We start from the raw sequence: 27977 nt of genomic DNA on the forward strand, positions 1-27977 counted from the left end.
AAATGGAGTGATTGGTGAACTGCTAGCTATAATCTGATGATTAAACAAATTACAGTATGTTCAATAGTTTTTTAATCACAAGCAGTGTTTCAGTTAGCCGAAGTCAAATAAATGTCCAAAGGTTATGGTAGTGATAAAAACGTGCTTTTACTAGGCAGTAATTATGAGCAACTATAACAAGCTATTCGCTAACAATCTGTCTATCTAGAATTTTTCTTGTTTTAAGACAACTGATTGATTCACCTTTGTCTGTTTGCAGCTTGTATTCATACAATTTGTTTCTACATCCTGTCATTGAAGTATACTTATGTACCAATATCATTTTGGAACGTAGGCTTACTAACCATTTGCTATGAGTATGCACACAAGCGGGAATGGAGGAGAGTCTTCATTTCCCAAACCTCCAGTAGCTGCTCAAGGCAATAAGAGAAGACATACCTCTGTTCATATTCCCAATTCTCCATCAAAACAGGTGAGAATCACTGAGAGACTTTATTAGCCTGCAGAATTTAGATTATAGAAACAATCTGTGTTAATTGTGCCTGAAAGCGTTACTGATGTTTCACGAAAGTGTCGCTGGCTTGTGGAAATTTATAACTTTACATGTGAGCTCAATTCATGATTTTTGTACATGCAGTCAAAGTTCGTTAATTCAAAGTTGAAGGGGCCAGCTAATTTGCTTCGAGTTATTTATAGCTTGTGAAAAACATGTTACTATGATGGTACACTCTCATAAATTATACACACAAATAGTTGTCACCAGCATAGTTTCTTAGTGCCTTCACTTTCTTCAAAGCAATGTAGGCTACTGTTCAAGTTTCTTTAGATCAGTGGTTCTCAACGGGGGCGGTACCGCCCCCCGGGGGGCGTTTTGGTTTTTCAGGGGGGCAGTATGATTACTTCGGATTAAGGGGGGCGTTTTGATTTTTAGGGTGCATTCTGGTTTAACCCATCCACCACCCAGCATAAAGATTTCGTCAAAGAGCTCGTATTGTCATGGTAACATTTCCTACTTCATACCTGGTGGAAAAGGGATTCAGCTGTGTTTTTCTGCTACATACCAATTACCAACCCACTTGACATATCCATAAGAGGTGATCTTCCAATGTTTCTTACTGGCTTTACACCGGATGTGGAAAAACTGGCACTTTCTCACCAAACCCAAGGTTCACACTGACTACCAGTAGGCCTATAGTCCTACTGTTTTCATGCTCGCAAATATATATTTGCTTTTTATCAAATATAGTTACTAGTCTCTAAAACCCTTACAGCCTGTTTCACCCTAAAATAGAATCATCAAAAGGTCCTTACTCTAGTAGAAATAGAATTCTATCTGAATAAGGACCTTCTGATGGTCCCCTTTTTAGGGTAAAACAGACTGTAAGGGTTTTAGAGACTGGTAACTAGCCTATATTTGATGTAATTCGCTCTGCTTGGCTTTTTGCTTGGCATAGAGCACTTTTTGTAGTATTAATAGCATTTTTTGTTTTATATTCGCTTTTCATAATTAATTGTTGTTGTGGGGGGGGGGGGGGGCGGTAAAATTTTGCCAATTTATGAAGGGGGCGTTGGGCCAAAAAAGGTTGAGAAACACTGCTTTAGATGGACAAAAGCTTTAGCAGAACCTTCTTGCATTTGCAAATGTAAGTCTTATATCCTCATGCACTGATCAAAAGTTTTGTTGCTGCAAGTATGGGTAGAAAGTATCAGTAATTTCAAGATACAGAACGCTGCACTACTTGCAGATGCCCTGGGGGCACCAAAAAACGCTTTGAGTTAACCACAGTTTCGAGTTATAGAGCCTCGAGATAGGGATAGTTTTTGCATGTGCTTGATAGGCATTTTGCAGGGACCATTTAACCTAATTCGATGTAGGGAGAGTTTTGAGGACCTTTGAGTTATCGAACTTTGACCATCTTTGTATTTTATTTGATATTGTCATTCATGATTAATCAGTCATTTTCAAAAAACATGAGGCCACACATTTTGAAGTTTACCATATTTTATTTTTTTTGCTTTTTATTCCAAGATGACAATAAAAGAAAATTTATTTTATTTAAAAACAAAACAAACGTTTTACTTTATAAAAAAAAACTAACAGACTGAATAAAATTTGAAATCAAGCCAACAAATTTGTGTCAAGCAAAATTTTGCAAAATGCTTTTAAATTATTTTGTTTTGAAGATTTTTGATCACCATAAGCCTATTAGAAATGTTGACAAGAGAACAAAATTAAGTTATAATGCCAAAAATAAATCACCTATTAATAAATTTCATAATAGACAACAAAGTATTGAAAAAAGTTAAGATTAAACAATTACATACACTACAAAATGTGCACAATGCCAAGCAAAAAGCCAAGCAGAGCGAATTAAATCAAATCTCGTAATTACTCTCTCTAAACCCTTGACAGCCTGTTTCACCCTAAAAGGAGGATCATCAGAGGTCTATATTCAAATAAATTCTGTTTGAATAAGGACCTTCTGATGATCTTTCTTTTAGGGTGAAACAGGCTGTTAAGGGTTTAGAGAGTAATAACTGTATTTGAAAAAAGTTAAGATATCACTTTCAGGGAGGACCTTGACTCCACCCTCTTATGTACTACACCAGGCCTACTCAACTGGCGGACCGCGGTCCGAATCCGGACCTTCAGGGTGTTGATGGTGGACCTTGGGCTTTTGGAAGAATAACCTCATTGCCACATTTCAGGGCTTCTTTAAACAGATTTCTACTAAGAGAAAGCAATTTTTACTGTGATTATCCTAGTTGCTGGGGGGCTTCGACTCCCAGACTCCCCAATAGTCACTCCCAGATAGTTTAACTTTCGTGGTTGGTGTGAAATAACTTATTCACCGGCCTGCTAAAAATATTCAACTTGTCAAACTGAACCTTTGTTAAGATTAGTTGAGTATCCCTGTACTACACTGTAGCTATGCGGATAATGAAATTTTTTAAGGCACTGCAAGAAATCTATCGAAATGAGAAGTTGGAGGTAATTCAGCGAGGATTTTATTCTGACATGGTTAATCAAGGCGCTGCTGAGGAACTGGGGGTAAGATGAAAACTTTTTATACATTCTCAATTTTCCACCACCTTTTTACATATCACAATTTTTAACAATATGTTATATGTAAACTTTTCAATATTTGATTTTCTATAATTACTGAAAACAGGGTGAAAACCGCTAGAAAGGTTTCCTGGGTCTCTGCAGGAGGACTACCACACTGAAAAGTTTGACCAAGTATAGCCTACAGCTTCTCTACAGAACATGCAATCTAAACAGCATGTCTGTGGAATTACATAAGGCTTTTAGGTCAGCATACGGCACGCAATGTTAGTAAATCTATCTATAAGGATACATTTTTTGTGTTTTTGAATGATGATAATTTTGTCTCTTGTTTTGCTGCAGCACATAATTACAGGCCCTGATGTTCACCAAGATCTTTTGTGCCAAAGCATGAAAAGGGAGCATGTACCATTTGGTAAGTTAAGATTTAAGCATTGAAGACGATGATCAAGTTTATTCATACAATAAAGTATTGAGACCGGCTAGCTGCCCTGGCTAGGTTGGCTATGTTGTTGACAGTTTATGTTAAAGTTTTTAAATATGCAACAAAGTAAACAAATTCTAAGAAAAAAAAGTGCAAACATCTATAGGATTAACCCATGATACAAAGGCCCATGCCGAATTGGCCCAAAGTAAATAAACCTGGCGTTTTTTAGTGACTACTTTTGATGGACCAAACGGCGAAGATCTCACTGAAATAGTCAATAAGCAAAAAATGGGCCCCACCACTGAGCTCACAATGAAAACTGATTTTCCCTCCCAATCATGGCGACCAAAAGTACAAACACCTTTCTATGTGGCTCCAGGAGAAGTACCACGGAAAATCGTGATTGAGAGGTAAAAGTTAATTGATGAATATAGCAAGGACAGAATGTCATTTTTACCAGTAGCCTACCCTATCTGTGACATTTAGAAACTAATTGCTCTGCATTAAAAGTGTGAAATTTCCACTAGTTGTTGAAGCTTCGTTATCTGTACATTATTGCATGCATTAGGCGTCACTGAACGAAGTTTGTTGCCGTGATGTGCGTTGCTTAACCTCACAAAAAAAAAACAATACCAGCTAAGAATCGAACCATTGTTGCGTGATCTTTGTTTGACGCTTCTTCTTTTTTCACACAGCCATTTAACTTGTCTATACAGGGGAAAGCGGCTCTATGCCACAAAGAAGTTGTCACAGTTACTCCTGTCGGAAGGTATTGAAACGGCCAAGCTGATGCCAAAATACGATCCTGATGGTCACATGGTTCAATTGAATCAAGCTTCCGACCCGGCTCCTTTTCCCGCATTTTTGCCTCTTGAAATATTTGACAATTCCGATTTCGATTGCCAGACTCCCGAGCAATGGCTTGCATTGGGCGTCGAACCTGGATCGCAATCCAGGAAACCGGTTCCGGGAAAGGCTCTTCTTCCAACAGAAGATAAAAAATCACAATGTAGGAGACTTGAGTCTTATAGAATGCCATGGCGTTTCGTTTGTAGCTAAGCACAACAATGTTTTAGAATAAGAACAACAACGATTTTTCTCAGGTCATGAAAGCTTAAATTTCAAGAACTTGCATGGTTGATGTCTTCTAAACTCTAAAGTCATAAAAAGAAAATGTACATTTGTGATGAATAACCTACAACGCTACATTAAACCGACTAATTTTGTGATGATATCATGGTGCGCGAAACGTTCATAAGACGAACGTTGCAACTACTGCTAGAGAAGATGTCTTTGATTTATATGTCGTGCTTGCGATTTCCCATCTAAACAACAAAAAGTTTTAAGGTGAAGTTTAACCCTCAATAGTAACAACATGTCAGTTATATGAGTTTGTTCATCACAGGCCACCCTAAAGACCCAAACTTGACATACAAATGGGTGAATGTTGGAATGTTGGACTATGATGAAAAAAACAACATGTGGTTGGTGCAGAAAATTGATGACCAAGGCCGAGTACTCGACATCAGAGGCAATCCTATCGTTAACGGAGGAATGAAGAAAAATGGTAATTGAGCTTTGTATGTTTTCACTACATGTCGGCCTAAAGACAGCGGTAGCCTACAAATTGACCACATCTAATTCAACGGGCATTTTTTTACATTATGTTGTGTTTGTTTTAGGCTATATAGATGTACAGTATGTATTATATACATTTGCAATAGATTGAGTTTCGCTATATACAGTTATATACGTTTATTTTACTATCATATTTTATTAATATTTATTTCATAATATTATAGCTGTGAAGATGAAGACAGTTTAGTTTTCAAAACGTTTGCTAAATAAGAATTTACTAACTCGATTTTTGGTTCTTTGTTTTTGATTCGATCATCAAATGTTTTCAACAAAATGAATGTTTAGGACACCGAGCAAGTAGTCTTCCTACTCAATACTGGATTCCGCGAGTTCGCTTGATGTTTCGAGCTGAAGATCCAACTGTCTTCGCTCACAGAGTAGCAGAAGCATACCACCTTCGCAAAAGGACTGAAGGATTGATCAGGTATTCTGCGTCAATTTGTGATATGGTTTTATCTTTAGTATTTATTACAGTGAGGTGATTAGAGGGATCCAAGATTGTTTACAATTGAAATTTATGCTGTTAATTTCCTGCGGCGAGTGCCAGAAACATGTACTTTGCAAGGGTAAATCCAGCAAATACACACACCAGCCCAAAACGTTTGTAAGCTGGAAAAGCTATAAACCCTCGGCCCAAGAAGATAAAGCAAGAAACTGTGCATTCTTACCATGAGTACTTGTGTCATTGTGCCTTCTTCAGGGTAGATACCCCTACCAAATGCTATCCTGATATGCATAAAATCGATTTTCTTGTGTTTTAACATTGAAGATGAGTGAATATACCATGGCTGCCTGAGCCAACAGCAGCACACATGGGATTGCTTCATTTGTAAAGTAACATTCAACATTTTCAGGTATAATTTACCAAAGTCACTCTTTGTTGCAATGCATAAGTTTGTACATACAGTTGATGGGTTGATCTACATGTCAATGTTTGTTTCAAAATCTCCGCAAGGTTGTTCAATGCAAATGTTGTTTTTGTGGTAGTCTTTAATGTAAACTTTGGCAGGCAAGCATGCATCTTTGGCAAGCAATCGAGCATCATAACAGGCTTTTTCTGTACAAATATAACTACTTACATTCTCGATGGATGATAACTAGTTAGCTGCGTGGCATTCTTCCAACAAGTTCAACTTATAACTTCAGATACAACTTATACATTGATTGTATGCCGACTGATAACAAAGCAACCACCAATGGAATTCAACTGGATGACCTGTCGTTCTCGAATATGACGTCAAAGGCTCTTTCTACTATAGGATTGAGAACAGAAGATCCAGTGTATGAGTTGAATGTTTTTTTGTTTTTTTTATATGTACCGGTAGTATTTTTTTTTGTAGTTTATAGAATAAAGTAGCTATAAAATAGTGTACATCGGGATACTGAAATATCAGCGTTGCAAGAGACTCTGACCATGCACACGTGCATACGCAAACTATCCACAGTGGCCATAGATAATACAAGTAAATATCACTCACCATTAACTACTAATAATAACTCTGCTGGCAGATAATCTTCATTCTATCTTTCACTGTGCGACGCGACATTTGTTTCCTTCAACATCAATTACGCCATCTCTTCGGTGTCCCTTTGGTTCTTTTTAAATCTCTGGGACATGTGGTTCTTTTGGTCCATTTATTGCTCTTTATGTTTGTTGCATGACCATGGCCATCCCATTGTCACTTCAGACTTTGCCCCGTTTCAAGGACCTCTTTGATTCTTAACTTGCATGCGCGTATTTCTCAATTTTGAATATTGATATATCATAAACGATTGCTATCAACAATGGTGGCAAATGTCACAATCAGAACACTTAAAGCCTCGTATTTTCTAAAGTCTTCATCTATTTAACATTTACTGCGTGTTTTCAAAGCGTACTGGACTACTTGCAAACATTGAAGACTCAAGTAGGCCTTGACTTCCATCGCACTATGAACAAACTCATATTTGATAACTTCGTATCCAAGAATCCGAAAAGGTTTGCCTACGTTACGTTGCCAGAGCCAACGAAGGAACCTCTGTCTAACAAAGGTTGGAAATAAATATGAATCCGAACTGTGCAATGGGTATTGCTTTTTATTTTTTGTTGTTGGAGTTGTCTTTGTTTGCTTTCTTCGGTGTATTCTGGAGAAACAACCCAAAATTGTAAAAGGATGCTGGACCTTCATCCTTACAAGCTCAAGAGAACGACATCAAGAACTTGTAAAACCATGAGAAATGCATTCACTTATACCGTACCAAGAATTATATTCTCGTTGGTACTTCCAATGTACTATATAGTCAATAAGTTATTTTGCTTGCGAAGTCGATTTTGCAGCCTTTGCGGCAAGTTACCGTGCGTACAACATTGTACGTACAGTACAGGCTATCATCTTTATTGCAATAAGTGTGACATGATCTTTATTGTCGCCAATAACTTAATAAACTGAGGCCCCTTGCCGTAAGATCCTAGAAATTTAAAATGAGTATTTCCAAAACTGTCATCTTGGTTTTTTTGCCCAGGTCGTCTTGAGGATATGCCTCGTTACAACTTCGACGAAAATCGTGATAAATTTTCGTTTAACTCGCTGTGGACCAGGGTGGAAGCGATTAATGCCTCTACAAAGGTAGCATGTTTGTTCTGAGAAAAGTATAACCTGTTGGAAAAATACTGCTACGATTAACAGCAATTTAAATACTAATTACACCAAAAATGAAGCTCTATTCTCAGGCATGTTAACCTTATTGGAGAAACCAAACGTAATTCTAGTGACAAAATTAATTAAAAATTGTCATGAAATTGAATTTACAAGCCCGGATTTGTAGGCCTTGTCTTTTTTTCCATCTCTATGGTAGTGTTAGATCTAGCAGAGGGCTTGTGTCCAAGTATTTGGTTTTATAATGTTCTTGGTCTTTCTCAGCTTCATGCTGAATGCAACAAAGTGAAGCTGATGTCTCTCTTCAACACAACACTCACCAAGAGCATGAAGCTGGACGAATTTGAACAGAACCAATCACAAGCCTACACGCAAGTGGGTCTTCATTATTTTTGCTTCAAAACCCACGTAGCGTGGACGGTGTATGTGGCAGCGAATACAAAAGCCCCCGAATGCGAAATGATGAATGAGGTTATTTTTGAAGTAGTGTGCCTTTTGTAGTAAAGCGTTCACGTAGCTTCAGGCAACTATAGCAAACAAGGAAAGACTACCACGTTCAAGAATGGGTCAGTGTAAGAAAATTTTTTCATTTACTTTTTTATGGTTACGTTCCTAAATATTTGCTCAATGTGTATGACTTGTAATACTGCATTGAAGGGAAATAAAGATAAAAGGAAATAAATAAAAAAGGAAATAAAATGTCTCTCTCTAACTTTGTGTAGACTTATCTTAAAACAAAAACTTTTGATTCAACTTTTTCGTCATTCTTTTAGGACTTACAGTACTTGTGAGTAACTGTTGAACAAGTTGTTTTATTGCTTTGTAGGTGCAGTTGTTCTTGAAGGATTCTTGGATATCAACTCTGCGGGCTGTTGTGCGTGGCAGTTTCCAATACGTTGGAAAAGGCTGGTTTAACATGCATGAGGCAAGCTGGGAGGTGTATCGCATCTCCAAGCTGAGGAAATACATGGAAATGGTTAAATTCTGTATGCAGGTGAAAAAAAAATTTGTCTTTAGGATTATTATCTTCTATATCGTGATGATGCTGTTTGAAGGTCTAACGATGTTAAATGCTGTACTAGTAATGTCAAACCATATATTTAACCTACACCTATGACCATTCTTCATTCAGGATTCGCTGCGGTACTTGGTGCTTGATTCCTTAACCCATTTCACAACCATGATATTAGATGCTTGTTATCAAGTCGTCAATTGCGCGGAAGACATGGAATGGGACACATCGATCCTTGTATCCAACTACAAACCGAAACGAAACCCAGTCTTTGTGATTGATCTTGTCATGGGTGAGTTGCTTGTATGTTCTGCTGAAGGTATGTGTAGAAAACTTCCACGCTGTTCTGTCACGTCACTGACAATGAATTGGTGTTTCCACTCTAGCAAAAGTTGTCAAGTTTACGTATTTAACGCAGTGGTTCTGAACCTTTTTGTATGGGCGGACCGGACCCCCGTTGGTGCCGTTGAAGTGATCGCAGACCCCTAAAAAATCTATCTGAAATTTCAGTATATCGCGTCTCCTAACGGAAACAAATTGTGCATAAGTCTCCAAGCGACACACTTTGTAAAATTTGCTGAACTTGCGACGCACTTATGATGTTGACGAAGTTATGTTATGAGTTGCTATATGTTGGCAGACAGGATCAAAAATTAGCAATCTATATGCCGGTGTAACGGTCCAGGAGTTATTGCGTTCAGGAGTTACTGCGTCCAGGAGTTACTGCGTTCAACGTTTTTCTATAAATTTTATCGAGAATTAATAGAATTTTTGTTACCTTTACAAAGAATTTCTCCTTTTTTTCATTTGTAATCAATATTTTTTTGTAATCACAGTCATGACAAAACTGTGAGTGCTAATTGGCTGTTGACTAACGTTTGCATTTCCAAGTTAAGCATTGATCCAACAATCTGTTGTATCAAAACCATTAAACTGAACATACATAGCTTTATAAAAAATATTAACTTTTTCAGATGATTTTTTTTTAGTTAGGAAACCGAACCTATGTGCGACGCCTTTTGAAATTTTTAAACAGTTTGAGAACCACTGCAGCCTGATTTACAAATAAACCACAAACAATCTTTAAATGTCGTAATTTAGCAATTATGCTAGAAATTCGGAAACTTTCTCGGATCCCCTGAAAATGCTTCGTGGACCCCTTGAGGTCCGTGGACCTTTGGTTGAGAACCGCTGTTTTAAAGTGCATTATCATTACATCGCATTGACATGTTTTTGTAGAGTTTTTCTTTCGATGCTATTTATCTTTCAGACACAACAGTGCACTATAGCAATCCACTTGAAAATTTTGAATCGGTATTGGTTGGTTTGTTTGACAAGGCCATTGCCTCTACTCAGCATGTGCCACAGTTGGAGAAATTCGTTCTTGAAGAACTGTTTTGGAGAGGATCAGCTCTCCTGGAGTCAGTCGGTGCTCACGAGCCTTATGTAGAGAAATTGAGAACAAGCATAATGTGAGATTTAAATGAAAATTGCTTTTTAATGAACGTATTGTTTTTGTTTTTTTTAGACTTATATCGGATGATTGGTAATTTAGAGTAAGTAGGTGGAAATGCAAAAAACTTGATTCTCGTGTTCACCTTCAAGAATTTCTGAGTGTCTAGCCATAGGTTCAGTCCCGTGTCTTCGATAGATGTGGCACTTCGTCTTTACGACCGTCGTACTATTGGGCTACGCAATGTGTAAAATACTAACAACTTACTGTTCATAAATTTTCACTCACGTAATCACTTCATTAATCTGCCCACAAAAACTCTATAGCAACATTTTTTACCTATAAATTAGTGGTGTTACTTCGTTGCAACAGTTTAAATCGTTCGTTAAAAATCTTTTTGCGGTATTTGTCATTTGCAATTTGAATCTAAGCTTTGCAATGCTTCGCTTCGCAAACAAAAGTACTTCTATAAAAATATCTGAGCTTAACTTTTCATGCATTACCGCTGCAGTGAAACTGCACAGCTACACTGTGCACCGCTGCTACAGGACTAACACCTGCATTGAAGCTGCTTGCCGTGTGAAGCGCTGAGATGTAGGCTACAAATGTCAGCAATGAATATGGTGATAATTATAACGCATCACATTATTGCAGTGAAGCTATAAGAAAGGCAATTATACCAATGCGGGCGTACGCTAAGTGTTACGAGAAGTATCTGGAATTATTCGCTATCAACGTGGAAGAGTTTACCAGGTACGATTAGTTATTAATGTAATCTCTCTTTTGTTTTACGTGATTTGTTGTTGTCAAATTCAACAATGGAAAGGTATAGCATACAGCCCTACACTTAATCTCTCGTTGTATTGTTCAGAAAATTCAACTCCCATGAGCACACAGCTGCCCAAGTTAAAGCGGAAGTCGACATGCATTTGCTGGAGAAGGAAAAGCTAGAGGCAGCTCTCCCATCTAGCATTGTTGTGGGAGCATTCTGGATTAATACGGATAACGTACGCCAGGCTCTTTGCAAGAAGAGGAAAGCCCTTGCGAACGCTGTATTGGAACTTCTTGCAAAAAAACTCCGCCAACAAGCTGACGAGGTAAGTCAATAAATCGGGTCCTACCCATTACCATCCAATAGTTCATTTGTGTATTTACTGTTGCTTGAAACGAAATATCTCTACTGGCTTTGTACTTTCAGTCGCCCTTCCATTCTTGTATTCCAAAGAATTTCATGTTTTATTTCATATGGGCTACTCGCTTTTGCTCGTCGCTGTCGCTTGAGACTCTTCCCAGACAACAAATCAGCCGTTTTTTTACATTGATTTTACGTTTGCTGATGCTAAATAAATGTAAAAAACGGCTGAATTGCTGTCTGGGTTGGTCTCGGTTGAGGCCTTTGACTACCCAATCTTATCAATGTTTCTCAAGAGGTTACTAGAAAGTGGGCATTGGTTCAACGACACATTGGTTCAATAAAGCACACATTCTGACATTTTAGGATACCCGTAGTTGCTGTAAAGTGTAGATGTTATATGTTTGTAAACCGACGTTTAAAATGTTATTCAATGACACAACAACAAGATTAGACGAATACACAAATTTTTAAATTCTAAAATTTTTTAGGCGTGTGCAGAATGCAAGAAGATAAGTAGGAAGCTTTTTGAGAAGCCAAACTCAATTGAGGAGCTCACTGAAATGCGAGATTGGATGAAAAATGTTCCAGAACTTCTGCTCCACTATCAAGAGCGTATCGACAGAGCAATGGTAGACTACGAATTGATTGAGGAGTTTTACTACAATCTTTCGCAGGAGGACTTTGCCGCCAAGTAAGAGTCGTGTGTTGATTCGAAAAATTTCAAATGGACGATGAGTTGAATATGAAGGTGTTTGTGTTTCTATTTAAATGGAGTCATACCGACGAATAGCTTCGATTTTCCGTTGCAAGAAGCTGCATTCTAAGCAGAACATCACCATTTTTTTTTGCTCTGCATCCTGTAGCTTGAAAAATATATAGTATCCAAATTAAAACAATGAAAACTATTAATACTACAAAAAGTGCTCAATGCCAAGCAAAAAGTCAAAGCAGAGCGAATTAAATCAAATATAGTTATTACTATCTGAAGCCTTTACAAATTGTTTCACCTAACGGATCATCAGAAGGTCTTATTCAAATAGAAAAGTATCTGTATAGTATATGTATAGTATCCAAATTAGTTGCTTTACTTTTGAACTAAATGATTTTTGGCTTTTAGAGGGTATGGGCTTACATAAAAAGACATGCAGTTACAAAATCAAGGAAACAAATAATGTTTTCTAAGTAGGTACTAAGGGTATGATGCACATAAGAAGTGCGCTAAAAACACTTGGTGTTGATTTGAAACGTTGACTTGGTGTGAATTTACAGTTACACCATTTTGCTAAATTAGCTGACAACTTGTGCGTTTTTGAAATGCTACACTTTTTACATGATGCTGTAATCTCAGCGACTTATCATGTTCTGTGGTTTTCTCTTCGTTATGATTGCCACAACAATTCAATTGAAATTACTTGACAGGGAATTTTCGCGACCGTAATATTTTATCCAGACAAGATAGAGGCTTATTTTCTAATTTTTCTCGAATGCTTACAGAGACTACTTGCAAAACAAAGCTTAACCCTATGAAAATTAACCGTGTCGCAGAGTGTCATAATGCTTTGCTGAGTGCCTGGAGCAGGGGAGGGGGGGGGGGCGATTAAAATCAAACCTTTTCTAAAATGTTTAAAAAAAATTAACGTGTGCGCTTTTACTTACATGGCTTTCTCATGTTTTGTTATATTTGAATTCTTCCATATTTTTGTGTCATATACACAAATGCATATGGTCGGATAGATCTGCTGGCCACAATTGCGTTACGCATATGATTTTAACGAATGTGCGCACTATAAACGACAAGCTGGCTACCTCCCTGACACTTTTGGTAATCTAAGAGAAAAGATTGATTTCGTTGCATTCGAATCTTGTACTCAGGGTAAGGTATGCACATCCCTGGTTTAAACACTTTATTTGCAGTATTTTTCTTCAATGCAATCAACTTTGCGGCTGCATGATGGTGTATTGTGTGTGCCACGTTCAATTCAGCATTTTAAATTGTGAATTTGTAACAACAATGCCACGTTCAAACAAATGTTGCAAACTAACCTAAAATTTACGTTGAAATAAACGTGGTAAAATAACGTTGAAGTCAAGTAGAAAAGTAACGCTAAAACTACGTTTAAACAAACCTTGCTAAATACGTCCGTTCCCCATTTCATTCAATCCTATATGCAAAATGACAAATAACCGTCAAACTAACGTCGTTGCGACGTGATTTTGTGACATTGGTATCACGTTGGCGCAATCGTGGGACAGTAACGTAGATGGCACGTTATTTGGAGTAAACATATACGTGAAATTGTAAAGTGATTTTTGCAATATTTGATAAACATATTCTTTATTTCGAGATGAGTATCTTAATTTAAATTCCAATCTACACACCCTTTTGCATTGGGGAGCTGATTAAAATCGCTTTGAATTAATTTTTTGCAATTGCTTAAATTTTAGACTAGTTTATCAGGCAAGGATCGATCTATATTTGAGCTGGTATTGAATGAGATTGATGCCAAAAGGACAACTGGCAACACTTTTATTTAACGCACCATACTCTCGTCGGATACTTTTACGTCTAGTACCTTTAGAAATCTCTTGGTTGAATAAACATAATTATCTTCAAACATGGGCAAAACAGTTCACCTCTGACTTGGTAGATATGAGTTCAACATTTTGTAGAGCTACACAAAACACCTTGTACGATTAAACTAAATTAGAATGTCATTATCACACAGCATTCAGCCAAGAATAGATGAATCTATTTTAATTTTCAGCAACAAAACTTTAATTTTCAGCTTGGATACACATTTCTACATGTCTGCTGTGTTGAAGCTTTTTGCATTGTAATGTAAAGCTCTGAGATCCACACACACCTATGAAATGAATACAAAGCAGCTTGAGAACGAATCCAAATCACAACGAACTAAACTACTACAAGGTCTTTTGTTTGGAATCGATCGACTTTATCATTTCTGGCATTAACTTGCTGATGACATCATAAAAATTGTACATCAACGTCACACCACGTGATCTAAGAATGCGAGATTGTGGTCCGTAAACCAGGTTTCCAGCGCAACGGCAAAAAGACCTGCATGAGCCACTACGATTAGAATGACGTAGACTCGAAAGCAGAGTATATCAATTGCTCTTGCAACACTTTTCCATTCCTCCTGCTCCATGTCCTGTCGTTCTTGTGCTTCTTCTTTACGTTTTTGTTTCAATTCATCTTTTTTCTCTTTTTTTGTTTTTCTTTTCTGTTTATTCCTCTTTTCACTCTGCAAGGACAAAATAAAAAGTTGTCACTTTTGCAACATTCTATTTTGAACCTAAAGTTTCATTTATAGTTAAAACATTGTTTGCTCATTATAACTCACCAAACATGCTGACACATTACATCACCACATGTTATCAGGTTATGTCGCTTGCTATTTCTTTCTACAACGTAGCCTTTTTAGTCTAAAGAGATAAAGTGTTAGTGGTTCTTAACTTTGGCACGCCTCCCTTTAACAATGATTACAAGCTCTGCGTCCCCCCTCCCCCAGTTTCGAACAACTGTAACACCATGAAACTAATTTTGTTTTGTTGATCACAATGGTCAGTTGGTCACGTTACCTATGAGTGAAGTACTTAAAATGGATTCTAAGCAACCAGATTTTTAATGCAAGGTTTAACTCCAGAAATTGCCCAACGTTGCTTAAGTCTTCAATTTTCGGCCTGTCGTTGGTCTTGACAGCAACTGCAGTAGCAAAAGAAGCAAAGCCATGTGGATCTAATCACCGTTAGTCTTTGAATACCTTGAGTTCAGGAAAGTGGGTAAATAAGAAGATAATCTCCAGTTCCAGTTCTTCAAAGGCTAACTTGGCTGTGTGGTTAAACTTCAAGGCAGAAAATTTCTCTTATGGTTCTTCAAAAAAAAATTTTTGATTGATTTCTATGTTTTCATCTGCATCTGAAAATTATTTTATGCTGTTTGCTTTCAAGGCAATTAGATGAGCTGTTGCTTGATTAGTCCACTCAAACTTAAAGTTACCATCTGTGAGTGCAGCGTCCAACTTAGGCCACTGAAGCTCACTGAATTTCCTTGTTACCTCCCCATTTCCAGATGTATATATTATATATTCAATCGCCATCTCTGCTTGAAGCAGATTTGCGCATCAACATAGGTTATCTGTTTCCATGAGTCACGGTTTTTAGCTTGCTCGCCCAGTGTCGTCCAGACTCCAGATGTATAGTTTAAATAAAAAAATTCTACTTAGCATGTATTTTTTTGACAACCATCAATTACATTCGTGTAAAAGTTACACCGGATTAGACATTATTCAGGCTGCATCCCCTTACACATGTTGAAAAAACAACTGCAAGAACTCCTTTTTATAAAGCACTCTGCTTTTGCAAAGTTGACTATCTTGATAATTAAGATCAGGACACCCTTCATTGCTTTACTGGGCGCAAAGTTTTAGATGCTAAGGCTCTTCGATAATTTGCGCAATAAGTTTTAAGATTTAAATTTTTACTCTTTTCGTTTTCACGTGTAAAGAAACCAGATTACAGAACAAGGGTAACAAATGCTCCGTCTGCATAAACCCCTATCTGTTATTTTCAGTTCTTCAAAAATGTAAATGGCAAAGAAAATAGTTCGACATTAAAAATACTGCAAAATGATTAAATATGGTTGAAAAGCTCGCTCCCCCTTGAAAAGTGATTGACGCCCCCAAAGAGGGCGTGCCCCCCGGTTAAGAACCACTGAGTTCAACGAAGTATCACAACTCTCAAACGATGGTGGTTGGGCACTTATCGACAGCACGCAGCTGTGTTGTCAACACATTTAAGAACATGCTTACAAGTCGACACGGACTTGCTTCTTTGCGTTCCCGTCCATTGAATTAAAATTTTCAACCCCTGAATACGACAAATAAAAACCTTTGGAGCAAAGCCTTTTTTATAAGCCAATACCTTTTTTATGTAGTTTTTCAAATCGCTTATTGCTCCGATGACTTTATGGCGAAGAACGCCAATATTTTCACCGGTGTCACTAGATCTTGAATTTCTTTTGTAAATCGAAGTGTCTCCGCGTTTACTTTGATACTGGTTGCCGTTATTGAGTTGTGATATTGCTGATGTTGAGTGCTTTCTGTTGTTGGATCGCCTTGTTCCATTTTTATCGCTTTTCTTCATGTTACCAAAGTTTGCATGAGAAAGAAGACTCAGCCCAATTGGATCCAATGGTTGTTCTTTTAATGTTTCCGTAGATTCTTCCAGTTGATTGGATGCTGGAATTATCTCACTCGTTGTTATTCCTGGTATGCATGAAAAACTGCAAAAAATGGTGAAATAAGAAAATGAAAAACTTTAATTTTTTGATATGTTTCAGCGTCATACGCTTTTATTCATTTACTTGTCCTCTTGGTGAGAATGGTCCGATACTTGAGAAGATCTATGAATTGAACTTATACAAAGTACTGTACACGTTACAGTTGTGATTAAAAGATTACATGTTGTTGGATGCATTGACAATTGACATGTTTATGCAATCACATGCAAATGCAAACGTATCTTTTCCAGAGATATCTCTTCTTCGATAATGTTCTTATTTTAGTACGCTCACTTACATTATGTGATATCCAGTACGCTTACTTACATTCTGTGATAATTTGACGGATTTAACGAAAAGTATCTAATTCTGAGACAGCCAAGTGAAGCAAAGAAAGCAGTTGACACAGATAGCATTGGAAGTGAAAACTTTTTATAACACCTTATAAGTTGTTTGGAAAAAACTTTTCCTTTCGAAATAATCATAAATCTTACCTTCTGCTCCTTTTCTGTCTTGAAGTTGGAACTTTTAATTGATTAGTTGTAGCTGTTGTGGACAACACTTCGAAGTGATTGGGGGGCGATTTCTTCTTTGCGAAAGTCTCATTTTCTATTTTTAAATCACTGGATTCCATTGTCTCGCGCTGGCCGTAAAATGATGACACGCTGTCGTCGTCCTCTGACGAAAACTCTTCATCCAACATGCTCTTCGCATCTTTTTTCGACTTTTCATCATCTGTGACGTCATACAGCCATCTTGCGTTGTATTCATTTAGGCTCCAGTAACTGTTGCAGAACTGGAGAAATCGTCGCAGACGTTTTGGAACGATTGACGTTTCCAGCTTTTGAGGTTTTTGGAGCATTTCGTCAAAGCTTTCCTCCTCGTCTTTGCCGGAAGGCATGCAACAGCACGCGTACTTTCTGGGTATAAAATCTTGATTAGTTGCTTAAGCTAGTGTTTTTCAACCAATCAACTATCTGTGATGGTGTGATTTAATTTTGAGCTAAAATTTTGAGTAATTTATCAAAGTCTATGTGGTTTATCTATTTGACTTCACATATGACAAAGGATGGGATTTCCATGAACAGATTTTGAATACCGCATCAAGACCTGGTCCATATGATACGTGCTTAGTGGAAGACGACTTTTACTCTTGTATTGCGCCAGTCATCAGAAAAGACTCTGGGTTTGAAGATTATATTATGTTGACATTCAACGACAAGCGTTTATATTTAAATCAGGAAAGCAGTTTGAGACGTAATTCTACGGCCTGTTACTTGTTCCAGTTGAAGTATAAAACAGTTACATCTACGACAGCAAGCTCCAAAAGTTTAAAAATGAATCTGATTTTAGGAGCAAAATGGTTGGAACGCCTGGTTAATCTAATCAAAAAATAAAGAGCCCAAAATGTAGAAACCAAACTCATGTTCAGCAAACATTAACTGAACATGAGTTGATAAACTGAAACATAAACTGAACATGAGTTTGGTATCTACATTTTGGGCTCTTTATTTTTTGATTAGATGAATCTGATCTGTTTGTACAACCTACTAAGGATTAAACATGTTTTCGTCTTTTATTGGCTCAAGTCGACAGCTATGGCAAAGATTACACTTCAAAGATTTAGCATAACTCACAAAACTATGCTACCTTAGAAAAACTTGAAAAGATAATTCATACTTACATCTGTTTAGCTTTTAATCTCATTTGATTTTTCCTTTTAAGTTTACTTTCTAATTCCGGATTACGGTTAATGACGGGCTTGAAATGCAAGTGTAGCACAACAACTGTCATTGCCAGATTAATACCAAGCAAGCCCATACACAGAACAAAGTACACGCCTAGATAAGGCCCAGTTGATGCTGGAAACATTTCTCCAACAGCCAAAAGGAAAACCTGTGTACAAACAAAGAGATTTGTTCATATTTACTTCAATTTGTATTTATTCACAGCAGTGCAGTAGCTCTAAAAATTCATTTTACTCCCTTTCTTTAACGACATTTTTTTTACACGTTATGATAATTACTATTTTTAAAATTAACCTTAAAGCGGCCTATTTTTCTAAAACGGGATCTTCGGAGAGTCCTAAAAATTTGTAAAAGAAAATTTTTGGCATTTTTCTTTTATATAATAGGCTACATTATCCAAACGTTCATTTTCTCTGAATTCCGTAATCACAATCATATTATAATCAGTATCAGATGAAAGAGATTACTGGCTACAAATTACTGGGATCATTGCACAGCAGTGTTGCATATCGAAAATAATAAGATTCCTTAAGCCAGTGTTGATTCTCTTGACTTACGCTTTAAAAGTGTTAAAAATATCAGTAGTTTTTATATGAAAGATTTGGCTTCTTATTGAAAAAGCATTGCCCTAAGCGTTATTGATTTTCTGTGGGATGGACGCCTTCAACGTGTAATTTTTCATTTTATTGATTGTTACGCTAAAGTTACCTAGATTTAAGTTATTTTTAAACGGCACTGACGATATTTCAAGCTTGAAAAAGTAGGCTACAAAATCTTAAACCGATAGAGCGCATGTTTAACAAACCGAAATAACACTAGTCAGCAGCAAATTTTGTTCAGAGATGACTTTACAGTAAGTGTTTTTGAAGATATTTCAACGCTAATTTAAGAAATGGCTTTATTTTTTTTAGCACATCAGGTCGATATTTGAATCGTTTGTTCTAAAGATTTGATGTAATGTATAAAGCTTAAGTAATGCGGATTTCACCATTGTATACGAAAGTATTGTAGGCTTAAGCTATGAAATTGGGAATTTGTAGGGTGTTTGAAAAAAAAAACAATGTTAAGTGATGTTTGACTTAATTTATAAATATTACTAAATACATAAAATAACAGTGCAAATATGAAAATTTTATGTGTTGGAGAAAAATGGGTGCAATTTTGCAATGAGCGCAAAATTTCATTTAAAAAAGTTTTCTTGTATCTTTGATTGAAAAAATTACTAAAAATTTGTTGACAAGTGTAATTTTAAAAATATCATTAGGATTACAAAACTATTTACCATAAACGTTAGGAGGATTGTGATCTGAAGTCCAATTCTTTCTCCTGAATCCGGAGGCAAATAAAAACCGAGAAGAGCAACAGTTGTGAGCAGAATACTAGGGAAGAGCATACTCTGCATGTACAGGGATGAATTTCTTCTCACCACAATTGTAAATTGTACCTTTAACATAAAAAAAGAGCAATTAAACGTAATTATTCGGCAATTGAATAACAGCTATACCTAGAAACTACTTCACTAAAAGTTTTATTATTTTGTTGTGTAGAAATGTTAAAAAACTGTTTTCGTTTTTTCTTTTTCATAGTTTTTTGTTTTGTGAATTATTTTCAAGTTTTCTAGATTTCTCCACCGACAAAGATTTACAATAATCAATATAAAGAACTATAATAGTAAAAACTAAACCAAAACTATCAAAAGTATGGTTGCTGGTTTGATTGTTAGAAATTAGCTTGTTTCAACTTAGTTTTATGAATCTCATATTGCGAGTGAATGTTTTTAAGCTGATTATGGATCCCGCAGTTGAGTTATCGGATACATGTCAACTTATATAAACGTCTTGTCTATTTGAGAACTGTAAAGCTGTTAAAATTTAATTTCAGCATTTGAATTTTAAAAAAAATTGCAAAAAAACATTTCACCGTTTTTTTAATGTATTTTTTGTTTGAAAAACACGTTTCTTAAACTCACGTTTTCTTGTAAAAAAATAATAAAAGTTAAAAAAAAAAACGATTGTAAAAAGCGACTCACATCACTGTGTTTGTGGCTTCTAGAACAGTCTCCGTTTGAACAACCGCATTTTGTGACGTAATATTTGGGCCATGAATCTTAGGTAGCCGAACTATAACGCGTCTCCCGTCGCCCGTTACATGAGATTCAAATTTTTTTATCAATATTTTTGCTGAAGGTTGTCTGTGGAGTGCGGTTACTATTCGACTACACTCTTGCAAGCTACGGTAGATATTGAATTTAAGAAGTTTATATAAATTTACAACAACGTTTTTACAAATTTATTGACGTTTTAAAGCTAAAAATATCACTTTCTATCGAAAATAACAATTAAAGATGTTGCTTTTTGTGACTACCATTGTTTTTTATGTAAGTCAACGACTGAGGTTGTTTCTTTAAAAGCTTCCTATAACAAAATGTGACTCACAAACTGTGGCATAACAACTTCCAATTTTTTTTAAATATCAATGTAAACTTATCCGAACTCGAATGCCTCATGAGTCTTGTTGATTGTAAATATCGAATATCATCAATAGAAATAAACTTTTTATGTTTTTTTTTTACGATAAGAACAAGAGTATTACAGAAAATAGTGATTTTTCTAATGTTTTTCAAGAAATTTTGAAATTTGTTTTTCAATAGATAAAAAAAACTCTTGTATTGCCTTGTCTAAATGTGGTGACGTTTTTTTCAATAGATATTACAGATGTCCGGTTTGAAAATTGAGTTTTATGTTTCTACCAATAAACCAACATTTCAACACGGAAATTCAATGAAAGATATGCTCAATTTCCAAGAATTAATGCAAATGTGACATAAACATATACTATGTCAATCATTGCCAATAGTTCAAGCCTTTTTATCGGTACTTGTCCTTATTTTTTGTATTTCTTATTTGTGTAGTTCCATCCAGGTAATTCCATGATAGTTGGCATACTTTATGTATTGTGATGTCATAAGCCTTCAGAAATCGTCTCCGGACGCCTCTGACTGTTGTTTAAAAACTTGGTATCTTGACCTTTGTGGTTTTCTGGCACAATTCTTGGATTAAACTAATTTGCAAAACATATTTTTGTTTGAACGTTCTTGCTTGTGAGAATCTAGGATGGCTTGTTTTATAGCCTCGAGCGAGCAAAAGCTTATGTTTGAAAACAGATCGGATGCTACTAAATAGCTTTGTAGCACATGTTTGTGGGCAAGCATTACATACTATTGAAAAGATAAAGCATTACATTCTATTGGTATTGTTGAAAAGATTATCTACGGTAATCACGCTATCTCGCCATCTATCCTAGAACGACAAATATATTTTTTAATATTTATTTATGAGATTCACGTTTAGAGATGTCTAATTTCTCATTATATGACTCAGTGGTAAGATGACTGAATCAAGGGTTTCGTGAAAGTGACACTGCATTTTTGCTAAGGTGCTAGTACAGCACTTGTTCATCGCTTTATAAAGGGTACATCTTTATTTAGAAAACCGGTACTTTCTTCAACCAAGTCAAATTTCTCGTATTTTTATGTCTATGTTGGACAAACACTTCTGCTATACAAGAAAAAATAAAAATAACAGCAGCCTAAGTTGTACACGCAGCTGTTCGAACGCAGAAGCTAAGAGGATGTAATATTCCAATCATCATCAAATCAGTTGTCAACAAAAACCTAAAATCACACCTACTCACGAGATACAAACAAAGTTGTTGACAAAAACTATCAGAAAACATGTTAAGCTAAAAAAACTGTAGATGTGTGAATTAAATATGCTTTGTAGCAGACACGCGATCTAGTAAAAATCCACAAAGCCTCACAGAATATAAAGCCACAAAAAATAATAACTAATTTATGATGCGCAAAGACACGGTACATCTCTGCACACTCTCATGACAATAGCTATACTCGTGAAAACGTTTTGTATACTCGGAAGTATGCAATACACAAGGACCACAAGCTATCTTCTATCATGTACAATTCATCCCGATAAAAGATATGATGTTGGAATGATGTAGATATGGTACCACAAAATATTGACATACAGACATGTCCGGTTAGCACTGGGATAAGTTTCGACCACCCTATCAAGTGGTTGCCGTTTCATTGTAACTTATCTTAACTATTGCTGTATTGGTGTGATAGCAAAATTTTTTGTAGTTTTGAATAGAATGTTATTTCGAGAAGAAATGTGCGGTATACTTGAGTAGAATGTAACACATTTAACATGGCACGCTGCTCCGTTTTGTACACGCACGCATACGAGGTGTTCCACGCTCAGATATGCTGAATTCTGATGGTAAAGTGGACAACTGGACATAGGTGAAAAGCTATTTATTAGTCTAACTGGTAGGCTACGCATTTTCAATGTTGAAAAGCATGAATTACCTCTGAAAACATGCTTCTTTTTACGCTGTTATTTCCCAAAGTAGTAAAAGTTATGAGATCTTCTGCTGACATTGGATATACCATCTTGTGAATTTGTTTGTGGGCTTGCTGTATTTTCTCCAATCGACTATCTTCTGAATGCGGTGACAAGCTGGACATGGCATGAAAATTAAATTCTATTATCAATACCTCTGTAGCACATGAAAAAATATCAGGGAGACATGAAAAAATATCATTCAAAAATAAAAAAAATAAGTTTTTCAGTAGGCCGCACAATCTATGTATTTTTTGTAGCCAACTTTGCAAAAAGTGCAGAATGAACTTACCACTGCTGATATCATATTGTTTAAAATCATAAACAAGTTACTAAAATGTTAACAATAGCTCATTCGCACCTGTCGCTTGACTTGTTTGTGTTAAATAACTCGGATTCTTCAAGCATCTCCATCTCTTTTGTGTGGTTTACTGCTGTTGTGCTCAGCAACTGCCCATAGTCTCGTGCCTGCAGTGAAATAATTTCAATTGAAGTCACAAGGGAATATTGTGAACAATGAATGTAGTTTTTTGTTTAAAGTATTTTTAAGTTATTGTGTTACTGTATGTAAGAATTGTTTTGTTTTTTGCTACTAAAGAGCACATACAATGATACAAAAGCACAAAATAATGGCATGTAGACCACAAAGATACATAGGCTACTGCAGATATCACTTAGAATACATTGACAATGGGAAGTTGTGAGGTGATCTTTTAGGTCTTTAAAATAAGCAGCTATTCTCAGTCATGAAAGTAATCAGTGTGGAAAAAGATTAAAAAAAACAACGTTAAAAAAATGCATGGCGAGTTTCAGATATAATTTGTGATGGTCGAATTTTGTGTAATAAATATGTTTTTATTTATTCTTTGAAGAGATGAAATAGAAGATTTTTAAAATTCAGGCTGTGTTTTGTTCCATATTCCTGCACCGGCATACTTTGTTCAACGTTGTAATTCGGTACCTCCGTATCATGAAAGTACACTACAAAGCGCAAAATGTTCTTTGAATGGGAGCTTAGTGATGAGTAGACATTTTGCCGCTTTTTTATATTGAAATTATTCAAGATTAAAGTCTTTGGCTGCTCTATTGATTTCCCATGCAATGCTCCGCATTAGTTATTTTTGCACTCCACACTTTTTTTAATTTTTGTCGTTTTTATGCGATGTCTAACAACAGAGCTGAACTAATCATAAACAAGTTACCAAAATGTTAACAATCTAGTCAGACTCTAAAACCCCATAATTACTAAAAAAAAGAGACAAAAATAGTTTTTTCGCCGATTAGTGCAAACGATGGCAAGTCTAGCTGTCACTCTTTAAACTCCAAACGCAATTTGGTTATTGGATTATTGTCGGTAACGTAGCCCAGTAGTGCAAACCCCCCTGGTGCGACGCCATGAATGACGTCGGCTCGATACTTTTATAGAGCACGCGGCTGTGTCTTTGAGCAACTTAATGGCGTGTTTGAAGGTGATCACAATGATTGGCTTTCTTGCATTTCCGTCTATTTGGTCTAAATCTTCAATCACCGGGCATTTGTCTGGATATGACAAAGCAAAAATTGGTTTATTGACCTTGTGTTTTCATACTTACAAATTTATGCACAGCCATACCAACCAGCCTCCATTCACCAGAATTGATGAAATAAGTTTTCGTGTCTTCAAACAACTTCTTGGAGCTTCTGTCGCTTGATAAATCAATTTTCAATACTGGTTCTGACCACGAGACAAATGTGATGTAGCAAACCTAGAAAAGCCATTAAAAATACATGGATCGCAAGGTATTGTTGCTTACTGTATGCAATTACGTTTGATTTTATCGACTCTAGAAAGGTCAGTTTTACAACAATTGTGAGACCGATGAGTTTGACAAATCCAGTGAATATGACCCGTATAAACAATTATATCAATTGATGCAAGGGACAGGGTGAAATGGAGAAAAGGGATTAAAACAATTGCTGCGCGGAAACAATCGGCCACCCCCACTAGTGGGGAACAAACCGACGATGGATTATGATGATGATGATGATCACAGTCTGATGATAATTAACACATCTTGAAACATATCTATTGTGTTCTTAGACTTAAAACAAACAAAACAACTTCATATGTATTTTGTAATCAACTATCGAGTTTTGCATTGCAACAATGAAGCTTTTTTTAGTCCTATAAAAGCAATTTAAGAGGGACTACAGTCTTTCGTTCTCACAGGCACTTGCTCTCCAGTATTTACCAGACAAATTAACAAAGCTTTACTCTGGAAGTTTTAATAAATACTAGCAGCTCTCAGTTTGGTATCAATAAGCTTCAGAACTTGATTAACTACGCATGAATGGCATCGATATCTCTATTAGATTCATTGGAACACAAAAATCACAAAATAGAGTTGAGTCGAAAAGCCTTTTTGTTCTACTGAATCAGATGAAATTAAACATCACCCGATTTATGTTTAAGAAAACTGTGTTTGGCTGGAAGATGGCAATTTGTTTGGAATGAAAAACGGCAGCCAGTGCAGTAATATGCACTATGCAGTACTGCAGTAAATACAATGCAACTCACCTGAACGTCAAACGGGAAGAAAGCTGTGTCAATACTGCATGTAGTTTCAAACGCGGTTGGCTCGTGATATTGTACTCGGCCATCGGAAAAGACCTTAATTTTTTGCAGCCTCGGAGAATAATCTCTTATCCCAATTTCTTCGTTAACCACAATGTCAGGCCTCCATATTAAATTATGTGCAAGTTCAACTGCATAAAATGATCACCATTATAGTTTGAAGCTTTCTTTCACCAATTAAAGTATCAAAGTTATAAAACGTTAAAATTAAAACCGGTTGTCTGTTTACGTATACATCTTAAGATGAGCAAAAGTATGTTGTCATCAGAAGAGCATCCAATGGGTTTTGTATTAAACTTGGGACATATTAATAGATGATAAGGTCACCTAAAACTCTAAATAAACTCTTGATTTCAAATAAATCTCGCAGAAATGAGAAATTAAATTATTTATTACCGTTGCTCATTAATTGCACTGAATGGGTTATGTACAAAACCAATGTTTGGATGATTTTTGTGTGTTGTGTGAGTGACTTTGAATGCATTCTGTCACTCAAGTCTCACATCACTACCCACTGTCGCACACAGTAACTGTGTTCCAGAAGTTTTTCTCTTTCCAAATGTAATCGTTGCTTCAATCAACGCGAAAGCAAAAAATACTTCGTGGATACTTTCTTAATGTGTATCTTATTGCGATGTAGGTTGTTGATGGTAGGTTGATGTAGATTGTAGGTTGTAGGTTGACGTTCCTATATACTGGATATTGCTTTTAAACTTCCAGTCGTGAAAGATTTTAAGCAATACTATTCCTAAAATAGCTAATTTCATTTCACCATGCAAAAGTTAAAGTATTGATTCATACTTTCTTCAATTCCATTAAATTCATTTGGATCCCAAGTTAAGTATTGATCTATCCATGACATTCGTAACCACACTAAACTCTTCAAGATTTGATGTTTCTCGTCCAAATCAAGCACCTACAGTAAAAATATTTAAATCTTAGTTTATTATAACTAAGTCGAGATCAGTAGGTATGGTATAATAATAATGTTTGCTTTTAGAAAACACTGTCTCCATCGCAGAATGTGTTGTTCATCAGCGCTTTAAAAAGCGGACAGTGTCAATGCAGCTGTATAGAGGAGCAAATGAGTAGGCTACATTATTACCCGAATCCATTCCATTGCTCAGTGCCAAGCAAGAATTAGATTTATTACCATTTTTGAAAAGTGTTTGGTATGACCAGACAAGGTGATCGAACCCATGCCTACCGATTCAGAGGCGGACGCATTTACCACTAAGCCACCGATGCTGAAACACAGTACCGGTACTGTAATGTGTTCCAATGCTCATACACTAAAGAGTTTTGATATCAATATGATTCCACATGCAACTTTTTTTGTTGAAAGTTATTAAGCAACACTCATCACAAACGCAACACAATAAACCACACTTTGGGTTAGCTCGGAATAAGACTATATTTTATTTGCTTTCATCTTTAGTGAACGTGTCCGTGAAGATAGAATTAGTTACTACAGTATTCTAGCTGGTTTTTATCCAAAATTCTCTTTCATTTGATGACTGATATAAAGACAGATCGATGTGCAGAGATTTCACCACTTTGTGGAGGCTTGGCGATAGCCTACTTATTGGCTTCAGCGATAGTTTTTCTAAGACGGTGAGTTTAAACTTTGTTTACAAATTGTACAAATTCTCAATGAAAACAATCAATACAACGTTACTGGTAGTTCATTATTCATAATGCTGTTGAACCAACTCGTGGATGCGGACTCCAACACTTTTATCAACTACAAAGCTATGTTGTAATATACCGCAACACAGAAACAGGATTGCTAACTCGGTCAAAACAGCTGTGTCAATAGTAGCACAAATAAGACGTCAAATAATTTCAAATTTTGAGTATTGTACCTGCCGATATGTGAAACCAACTTTTACGTTCATGCTTTCATTGTGGTTGAGCACTGGTCTGAGGGAGCTGTCGTAACTTAGCAACAAGTAATTCTTCAATGCATGCGCGCTGGTTAAGGTCAAGTTCTTTTTTGACATTTGTTTCATTTTACCCGATGGATCCGGCAGTATGGCTATAAAGCACAACTCAATTAATTTGCTGCAACCTCATCAATCATACCTACTTGCATGGATCGATATCGATAAAAATAGCAAAAGTTTGTTCTGAAGACTTAGAAAATTATACCAACTGTGATGTCTATACACTAGGCCTATACAATGTATGCACAACAGATTAGTTTGTTCAATACTCACCTCTGTTTTTTGTGCTTGTAACACTGTTTACTTGCGAAGCTGCTAAAATTGCGGTTTTTGTCTTAGTTTTCGCTCTTCCTGCTGCGGTATCGATGACTAACAGGACAGCCCAGATACCCATCAGAATCACACTTTTTCTTGGTGAACGATGTTTTCGCCTGCGCATGTTTTATTACAAAAACTTCACGTAACACTCCAGCTTGTTTTAATCGTCTGTAAATATAGGATATGTGAGAATAAAAACTTTAGTTGTCTTTAAAGCAATAATTATTCATCATTTTTTAACAACGTAGGCATTACCAAGG

General features: G+C 36.2%; 2 protein-coding genes across 2 annotated transcripts in view; one reads left to right on the forward strand and one right to left on the reverse strand.

Moving 5' to 3' along the window:
• The first annotated feature begins 290 nt into the window (after positions 1 to 290).
• LOC145783114 (dynein axonemal heavy chain 1-like) overlaps positions 291 to 27977 on the forward strand; it is a 95449-nt gene continuing 67762 nt past the window's right edge. Inside the window, exons 1-17 of the mRNA XM_082594888.1 lie at positions 291 to 472; positions 2957 to 3052; positions 3410 to 3482; positions 3724 to 3904; positions 4211 to 4503; positions 4900 to 5061; positions 5418 to 5556; positions 6279 to 6413; positions 7006 to 7163; positions 7635 to 7738; positions 8033 to 8143; positions 8595 to 8762; positions 8901 to 9072; positions 10051 to 10252; positions 10888 to 10986; positions 11105 to 11330; positions 11857 to 12059. Of these exons, the coding sequence (XP_082451014.1) occupies positions 353 to 472; positions 2957 to 3052; positions 3410 to 3482; positions 3724 to 3904; positions 4211 to 4503; positions 4900 to 5061; positions 5418 to 5556; positions 6279 to 6413; positions 7006 to 7163; positions 7635 to 7738; positions 8033 to 8143; positions 8595 to 8762; positions 8901 to 9072; positions 10051 to 10252; positions 10888 to 10986; positions 11105 to 11330; positions 11857 to 12059 (2642 nt within the window). The 5' untranslated portion in view covers positions 291 to 352. The remainder of the gene's footprint in view (positions 473 to 2956; positions 3053 to 3409; positions 3483 to 3723; positions 3905 to 4210; positions 4504 to 4899; positions 5062 to 5417; positions 5557 to 6278; positions 6414 to 7005; positions 7164 to 7634; positions 7739 to 8032; positions 8144 to 8594; positions 8763 to 8900; positions 9073 to 10050; positions 10253 to 10887; positions 10987 to 11104; positions 11331 to 11856; positions 12060 to 27977) is intronic.
• Positions 13317 to 27465, reverse strand: LOC145783554 (uncharacterized). Its single transcript, XM_082595454.1, has 11 exons — positions 27319 to 27465; positions 26255 to 26369; positions 25397 to 25584; positions 24432 to 24584; positions 23201 to 23307; positions 22806 to 22956; positions 19701 to 19862; positions 18355 to 18566; positions 17165 to 17590; positions 16313 to 16673; positions 13317 to 14634 (listed from the first exon to the last, which is right to left on the reverse strand). Exons 1-11 carry the CDS (start codon positions 27463 to 27465, stop codon positions 14377 to 14379), a joined length of 2280 nt encoding a protein of 759 aa, XP_082451580.1. The 3' UTR covers positions 13317 to 14376.

The sequence above is a fragment of the Aplidium turbinatum genome, chromosome 14 (assembly GCF_918807975.1).
Source record: "Aplidium turbinatum chromosome 14, kaAplTurb1.1, whole genome shotgun sequence".
Taxonomy (NCBI): Eukaryota; Metazoa; Chordata; class Ascidiacea; order Aplousobranchia; family Polyclinidae; genus Aplidium; species Aplidium turbinatum.